Source organism: Nanorana parkeri, unplaced genomic scaffold (assembly GCF_000935625.1).
Source record: "Nanorana parkeri isolate BGI_ZX_2015 unplaced genomic scaffold, ASM93562v1 scaffold5, whole genome shotgun sequence".
NCBI lineage: Eukaryota > Metazoa > Chordata > Amphibia > Anura > Dicroglossidae > Nanorana > Nanorana parkeri.
Window position 1 is genome coordinate 1,599,111 of NW_017306273.1, and position 8,835 is coordinate 1,607,945.

The 8,835-nt window shown below is 43.6% G+C and overlaps 1 protein-coding gene across 1 annotated transcript in view; it reads left to right on the forward strand.

Moving 5' to 3' along the window:
- The window catches only part of LOC108804772 (transcription factor HES-5-like), a 7,170-nt gene extending 448 nt beyond the window's left edge, over positions 1–6,722 (forward strand). The window contains exons 3-4 of the mRNA XM_018576655.1: positions 2,133–2,309; positions 6,691–6,722. Of these exons, the coding sequence (XP_018432157.1) occupies positions 2,133–2,309; positions 6,691–6,722 (209 nt within the window). The remainder of the gene's footprint in view (positions 1–2,132; positions 2,310–6,690) is intronic.
- Positions 6,723–8,835: the final 2,113 nt, after the last annotated feature.

Genomic DNA, 8,835 nt, shown 5'->3' on the forward strand with positions numbered 1-8,835 from the left:
TTATTATTATTATTATTATTGCATTGTTGTTGTCACAGCCATTGTTTTATCTGTTCTATTCTGCACTCCAGTAGAGACCCTTGAGAATAAAAGCCCCATTCAGATATTATCTCTGTTGGGAAGTGAACCCAGGACCTCTGCACTGTAAAGCAACAACGCTCTCCACCTATGGCTTGATGTATGATCCGTGTGGTGGGGGTGACATGCGTTGTTGCCCCTCAGTAACCAATCCTTGTTTTGTTATCACACTTGGACTGTAGATATTACAGATGGAAGCTGATTGGTTGCTTTGGACAACATGTCACCTCTAGCACACTTTTCATACACCAGGCCACTTGTGAAAATCATGTATTTTTCTCACAGCGCTTATGTCCTGGGTTCAGCTTCCACCAGCGACAATGTCTGAATGGGGTTTCATGTTATCCTTTTGTTAGCATGGCTGTCAGCCGGGTACATGCCTTTCCTCCCATAGTCCAGAGTCATACTATAAGGTGAAGGAAATTTGTGAACCAGGCTGATCTGAAGATGCTACTTGCCAGGCTGTTATGCTGATCCAATGACTTCAGCTCTCTCTGAGTTTCTAGTCAAGATCAGGCTTGCAGTACATGGCCTCAGAACGGGCTGCTCATCTTCCTACTTGTTGGTGGTCGATGACTCAGCATGTCAGGCTAGCATTGTACCCCGCGGTTCAGGTTCCCCACCTAGGTGCTCACTCAGGGTCTCAGGCCAGGAAAAGACAAATATTCCTCAGACTGGACTCAAGTATTTCATTGGTCTGGTGTCTTCCCTTCACACTATCATACGGATGTTCTGTGACATGCATTCCCTTTACCTGTCTCTTTATAATGGATCTTGTGAGAGAAATATCACATGTGTCATTTTTAAGGGAGGCTTTATGGATCAGAAATGTGGAACATTGACCTGTAATGGGCATGTAATAGCCGTGATCTCCGGCAGTCTCATGTAGTGTGTCTCCAGTTTCTGACCATCACCTGGACCTTGTCCTAAGTCTCCAATAACTACTATAACATGTTCGGAGTTATTGGAGACTGACTGAACATCTCAGTCTCTGACTATGTCTTGTAGCATGTCTGCAGTCTCTGACTATGTCTTGTAGCATGTTTGCAGTCTCTGACTATGTCTTATAGCATGTCTGCAGTCTCTGACTATGTCTTGTAGCATGTCTGCAGTCTCTGACCGTCTTCTGTAGCATGTGTGCAGTCTCTGACTATGTCTTGTAGCATGTTTGCAGTCTCTGACTATGTCTTGTAGCATGTCTGCAGTCTCTGACCATCTTCTGTAGAATGTATGCAGTCTCTGATTATGTCTTGTAGCATGTCGGCAGTCTCTGACCATCTTCTGTAGCATGTGTGCAGTCTCTGACTATGTCTTGTAGCATGTCTGCAGTCTTTGACTGTCTTGTAGCATGTTTGCAGTTTCTGACCATGTCTTGTGGCATGTCTGTAGTCTCTGACCATCTCTTATTGCATGTCTGCAGTCTCTGATCATGTCTTGTAGCATGTCTGCAATCTCTGACCATGTTTTGTAGCATGTCTGCAGTCTCTGACCATGTCTTGTAGCATGTCTGCAGTCTCTGACCATCTCCTATTGCATGTCCGCAGTCTCTGACCATGTCATGTAGCATGTCCACAGTCTCTGACCATGTCTTGTAGCATGTTTGCAGTCTCTTACCATGTCTTATAGCATGTCTGCAGTCTCTCACCATGTCTTATAGCATGTCTGCAGTCTCTCACCATGTCTTATAGCATGTCTGCAGTCTCTCACCATGTCTTGTAGCATGTCTGCAGTCTCTGATCATGTCTTGTAGCATGTCTGCAGTCTCTGACCATGTCTTATAGCATGTCTGGAGTCTCTGACCATGTCTTATAGCATGTCTGCAGTCTCTGACCATGTCTTATAGCATGTCCGCAGTCTCTGACCATCTCCTATTGCATGTCTGCTGACCCTGACAATTTTCTGTACCATCAAATGCAGCAAATATCATGTGTCAGCCTTAGGCAAGCGAGGCCCTTTATATCATGAACGTTGGCCACCACTATTATCTATATATATATATGAATTTGTACATTATTATTATTTGATGTATGTTTATGTCTTTGTCATTGTTCTAGATTCCCAGGACTTGTATTATCAGGGCTACTACATGTGCCTGAAGGAGACAGTGGGATTTCTGCACAGCCATGGCCAAGCACAAGCGAAGATACTGCGCCAAATCTGTAGGCAGCAAAGCCAGTCCACAGGAGAGCACAGTCTCCAATACCCGCCCGCCTCCCCGGAGAGAAGTCCACGTAACCCCTCAGAAGGTCACAGGGACATATGGAGGCCGTGGTAGGCCCATCACTGCGATATATTCCACAGTCGTATATTACAAGAATATCGTAGCACTGAAAGTGCCCCCAATCCTACCCCTGCTGGAGGATGAGGGGGGTTCTGACATGATGAGGTTTCCCCCTACTGGCCACGACATGCAAAAGCAGGACATTTAAAGTGGAACTTCAAGCAAAACCATTTTTAGTTTTGGTAAGGTGGGGAGTTTTTATTGACCTTTCCTTATCGGCAAGATTTACACTCACCTCTTGTGTGGGTTACAAGGACAGGGGGTCAGGGAGATTCCTAAAGCGGTGACACGGAGACAAAAACCTGGCCAAAGACTACAACTTTTCTATGCGCTTTTCCAAGAAACTTTTTGTTTGGGGCACTTTACTGTAGGAAACCATGAACCTGAACAGGCCGTATCTATAGATCCGATCATAACATTTCTAAAGTTCTTGCACTGCAATAGGTTTGATGTGTCATTCTGCTTTGGGGTATCACTGTAATGCGTCACGTCTGGATGCTGTTATAGTGTTATAGCTGCAGTCAGGGAGATGATGGTTTTTGGATAACTTGTCCGTCAATCTTCCAGGTTCGTTCTAAGATTGATGGCTAAGATATGATGATGCACCTTACAAACCTAACCTACTGTGTGCGCGGTTATCACAATCTTTTTTTATGTTTGTTTTTCGGACAATGTAACAGGTTCTTTTTAGAGGAGGGGTGGTAGGGAGTAGGGATGCACCGATACCAAGCACCATACTCGGGACAAGTACAGATACTTTTCCAGCTCCAAGACCAGACTAGAGAAAAACTCAAAAGTTAGGAGGCAGCTGTCATTTGTAAGGAGCACACGGAGCTCCTGGGATTTGTCTTTCTCTGTTTTAATGTATTATTTTGTTTTTATGAATATATATATACCGTATTTGCCGCCGTATAAGGCGACTGGGCGTATAAGACGACCCCCTAATTTTTCTGGGCTATAATCGTCGTATAAGGCGAGTATAACCCAAGATAATGTTTAAATACACCCACTAACCTCCATGGCGGTATTCCCGAGTGTGGCTCGGGGTTAATTTTCAGTACCATAAGCGGTAACCCCGAGCCACACTGGGGATTACAGTCTCTTATCTTGTCCACGATCCCCGCTGTGTCCTCCGTCCTCCGGGTTCCGTCCCTTGCGAGCGTCCGCGTCGCAGGGGGGAGGAATTTTAAAAGTTAAAAAAATTAGAACAAAAAAGGGGAAAAAAATAAAATAATCAGACCGCCAGAGTGGCTAATCTGTCAGCCTGCTGGATGTGCGGTAATACTGTATGTACGGTAGCTTTGGCTACATACAGTATACCGCGCTGAGCCAATCACGGCAATTTGAGTTTAGTGTCATGTGACAGTTTTTCTAAAACAATACAGACTAATGATTTCAGGACAGTGGTGGAGTGCCAGAGCCAGGTCCCAGCTGCAACCGCTGCAACCCTGGTAGTTCTCATGAAAATGCCAAGTATCTGCACTGGTACTCGAAAAGTATCGGTGCATCCCTAGTGGTATAGCTGCAGTCAGGGACATGATGGTTTTTGGATAACTTGTCCATCAATGTTCCAGGTTCATTCTTAGGTTGGTGGCTAAGATATGATGATGCACCTTACAAACCTATGCGCGATTATAGCAATCCTTTTTTGTTTTGTTTTTAGGAAAATGTAACAGGTTCTTCTTAGAGGAGGGATGGTAGGGAGCACATACTGGCCTCCTGTGCCAGGGGTTTAGCAACCTTTTGAACATTAAGTGTCAAGTTACAAGCATTACACAACTGACGTTCCAATGTACAAAACCTCAGATCAGCCCCAGGTCTTCTACCTTCAGAATTCAGATCAGCCCCAATTCCTGCAACTTCACACCTCAGATGAACCCTAATTCCTGCACCTTTACATCGCAGATGAAACCTAATTCCTGCACCTTCACATCGCAGATGAAACCTAATTCCTGCACCTTCACATCGCAGATGAACCCTAATTCCTGCACCTTCACATCGCAGATGAACCCTAATTCCTGCACCTTCACATCGCAGATGAACCCCAATTCCTGCAACTTCACACCTCAGATGAACCCTAATTCCTGCACCTTCACATCGCAGGTGAACCCTAATTCCTGCACCTTTACATCGCAGATGAAACCTAATTCCTGCACCTTCATACCTCAGATGAACCCTAATTCCTGCACCTTCACACCTCTGATGAGCCCTAATTTCTGGACCCTCAGACTTCAGATCAGTTCCAATTCCTGCAGCTTCAAACCTCCGATCAGCCCCAATTCCTGTACTTCCAGGCGTCAGATCACCCCAATTTTTTCCCCTTCAGATCTTCGATTGGCCACAACTTTGGCACCTTCGGATCTCAGATCAACCCTGATTTCTTCCCCTTCCAACCTCAGATCAGTCCCTGTTCCTGTCCCTTCAGATCTAGATCAGTCCTCATTCCTGCTCCATCATAAATAAAGGCGTTTTACATTCATACTTGCTGCAGCTAGCGCTTATAATAAGAGGAGGAAGAATGTATGTAGGTAGGGAGGCTTCCTCACACAACATTCTCCACAACCGCAGGTGAGCCTACAGTTGAACTGAGAGGAGGGCCAGCACCTGAACATCAGACAGGCCTCTCTAAAATATCATGGAGGTGGGTGGTCCAGGGGAAGGGGGAGCGCAGAGGGGTTTGTAACTGACAGCATAGTGAGCTGTGAATTATAGCCTATGGCAGCGGCACTATATTAGTAGGGAGCATGCGCCCAATCACCAGCACAACCACGTGAGCACAGTGGCAGGATCCTTAGCCCTATGTAAAATCAGCCCCACTGTTGGGTTGAACAGCACACATGGGAGGTAAGCGTGTGCTCCTTGCCCTGCCTGCTCTGAAGAGAACCTGTCAATTTGCCCTGAATGGGCACCAAATCGTTTCCATATTAATGTTGTATTGCATAATGTGAAAACTGATCTTGCGTGTTATATTTTAGGCTTGTGGAGATTTGAGGCACCTAAAACCTCCTTAAACCAAAACTGTACTGAAACAAATCTGTAAACTGCTGACCCCCCTCGGAAAATAGCAGCTGCGTAGCTATGGATGGCTCTGATATTTTTATAGTTACTGACCAGAATAAGCACGGATCCACTGAGGTCCAAATTCCTTATCTGCATATATGTCCCATGTCTCAGAACATACTAAAGCCATAGGCACAGCTTGACAGCCAGGCAACTAACATTTTTAGGAAGAGAGGTAAAGGATGGACACCCTCATATTTTCCTTGGTGCAGGTTTCCTTTAAAGTGTATTTAAAGCAAAAGCAAGGTTTAGAACCCTTGTCATGTTCTCTTTTTTTCTCTATGGCCCATTAGGTAGATTTCCCTTTACTTCCTGTCACTGAGACATAAAAGTGAGTGAAAATCTCTCTAAAGTGCGCGCAATCCCCTCTTGGACAGTTTTTTTTAAAGCTGTCCACATTGAATGATTTTCCCTCTGTTTCTGTTCTGGTGACATCGGGGGAATTTCCCATCACCATTTACTGTGGTGACAATGATCATCAGGGAGCGACTCTCCATAGCTGGAATGCAGACAGCACTAAACACCTAAAAGAAAAGTGATGACGCCACGCCAATGTTCATGTAGTCCAGAAAAGTTTTAATTAAATAATTGGTAAATAAAAGAAAGCCGACGCATTTTGGGGGTTTGTACATTCCCCCTTCTTCAGGGCCACAATAGAAATAAAAAAAGGTATAAAAATTCATAAGGTTATACAACGAGATAAAATACATGTTTCATATAAAGAATCTAATAGACATGTGCACTGCCAAAAAATTTGTTTAGTTTCATTTTGTTTTAAATTCGGATTTGTGTTATTTTGTTTTTCGGGATTCGTGTGTGAAAGTCAATTCGGATTCGGAATTCGGATACGGACCAAATTCGTTAGCGGTAGGTCGAACGTTCGTTTCGTTTTCTGTTCTTATTCGTTTCGTTCGTTCGTGACATTTGAGGGGGGGAAAATATTTTTCTCCTTCTCTAATGTCCCTTTGCTCCAACGAACGAAACGAATAAGAACCGAAAACGAAACGAACGTTCCAACTACCGCTACCGAATTTCGGAAATGGAAATTCGGATTCGTTTGCATTCGTTATGTCTGTAATTCGGAATTCGGATACATCCGAATGTCCGAATTTCGGAAAATTCGTCCGAATTTCGATTCGGAACGAAACGAATCGCACATGTCTAGAATCTAATAAGAAATTGTTATATTAAATTAGATCCTTTATAATGTAAACCTGCAATATATATTATTGTATGAACTTGACTTTTAACCTTTTTTATTTGTCTTGTAGCCTTGATGAAGGAGGAGTGTCTGAACCCCTGAAACACAATGGGGGGAATTTATCAAAGCACTTGCGACAGTTTTAGCCTCTTAGATCATTTGTTTTCATGTGCAAATCTGTCTTTTACTATGTGCCCCTGTTTTGACCAGAGCTTGCACTACTTTTTCAGTTGCACTTTTTTTGCACATGTTTTGCACCTGTTTTGATCTGCGCTTGTTCTGCGGCTGTCTGAAACGGGTGCATCACCTAAGAAAACAATCACAACTTAAAAAGTCCCCATGACCACTTCTTTAAGAAGTGACAGTTAAAGGAGAACTATGGGGTTAAGGCTTTTCCCCATAGTTCTCCTTAGGGTAACGGGAGGACACAAACTAGCGTCCTCCCGTCACCCTAGGCTCAGTATACCGCGAGCTGCTGCTCGCGGTATACTGAGACGGCGCCGCTGAAGCAGATCCCGACAATTGTGCCGGGATCCGCCCAGCTGCGTGACTGACAGCTGGCTCTGCCTATCTAGAGGCAGAACCAGCTGTACCCGCATCATTGGCTTTCTTTTTCTAACAATTATTTAAATACTTTAATGAACATTTTTGTGGCGCCATTACTACTTTCTGGAAATGTGGACTTCTCTCAGGACCCGCCTTTTTGTTGGGGATACTCTGGTGTATGTGAGAAGCCTCACCACAGCAAGTCACCTTAAAGTGACACTAAACTCAGGAGTTAAACCCTAAAAATGTATTCACGTACCTTAGTTATTAACAAAAATGTATCTTATTTGTGTATCGCTCGGCTGTAGATCCTCCAATCATCTCTGAATTGGTGCGGACACTGTCCTTCCTTCTGGAGGGGGGCTACTTTTGTTCCCCATGGTCCCTGTGTGTGTTGTAAAGTAGTCACCGCTCCAAGCTCACTCCCGTGATGGACTACAATCTCAATACAAATCAGTAAACTAAATATTAGATTGTAGTCCATCACAGGAGCGAGCTTAGATTGGTGACTACTTTACAAAACACACACAGGTATCATGGGGAACAAAAGTAGCCCCCCTCCAGAAGGAAGGACAGTGTCAGCACCAATTCATAGATGATTTGAGGATCTACAGCCGAGCGATACACAAATAAGATACATTGTTGTTAATAGTTAAGGGACTTGAATGTATTTTTAAGGTTTAGCTCTGGAGTTTAGTGTCACTTTAATTAATAATCATTTACAATATTGGTTATTGAACGTTGGGGATTCTGCACCTTTTATGCATGTATCCAGCAATAAAAACCTGACAGGGGTTCCAAACCCTCCTTACTCTATCCAAAACTAATACAAAATCTGTTGGCTTTAAATCCACTTTAGAGATACATAGAACTACATCCTCCTTATTTATACAGCAGCAGCTTATTGGGGGGGAAAAAATCTTTCTAAGTAACTTACGCATTCCAACAAGCATGACTCCTCAGGGACTGTTGGTGGCTGTAGAAATGCTTGTCTTTTATAAAGATGTTTTTAAAGCTTTTTAGAAATAATTGGGTTTCCTTTGTCAACGTGTCTGAAATGAGTACGTGGGTGCTGCCCCAGTGCAGGCAATGGAAGGGGCAGTACACAGAATATACGGGAGGTTCTGATTGGCTGCTGTGGAGCAGCACAGACACTTCCTATTATAAATACTTTCACAGGCGGAGCTCTATAACAGTGGTAGGTAACCTTGGCACTCCAAGGCAAAGGCATGATGGGATTTGAAGTTTCACCACAACTGTAGTGCTGAGGTTGCTTACCCCTGCTCTATACCTTTACACTTGTTTTGGGCAATATTTGCCTGGGGTGTGATGATAACATATATGTATTTGTTGTGTGTCCTGTCGGGTGATTTGTTGTTGGGCACCATGTTTCTGTAAAGTATAAGTATCGTATAAATAAAATTATTTTGCTAATATATTCTATGTTTTACATTTTCATTGATTGCTAAACTGTTTTGTTAATGGGGGCTTAGATTAAAATGGAAAATATAAGTTCTATTTCCCCAATGGCGAAGTGAAGGGGAACATCCAATCATATAGGATCTACTTACCCAATGGTGAAGGGAAACATCCAATCATATAAGTTCTACTTACCCAATGGTGAAGGGAAACATCCAATCATATAAGTTCTACTTACCCAATGGTGAAG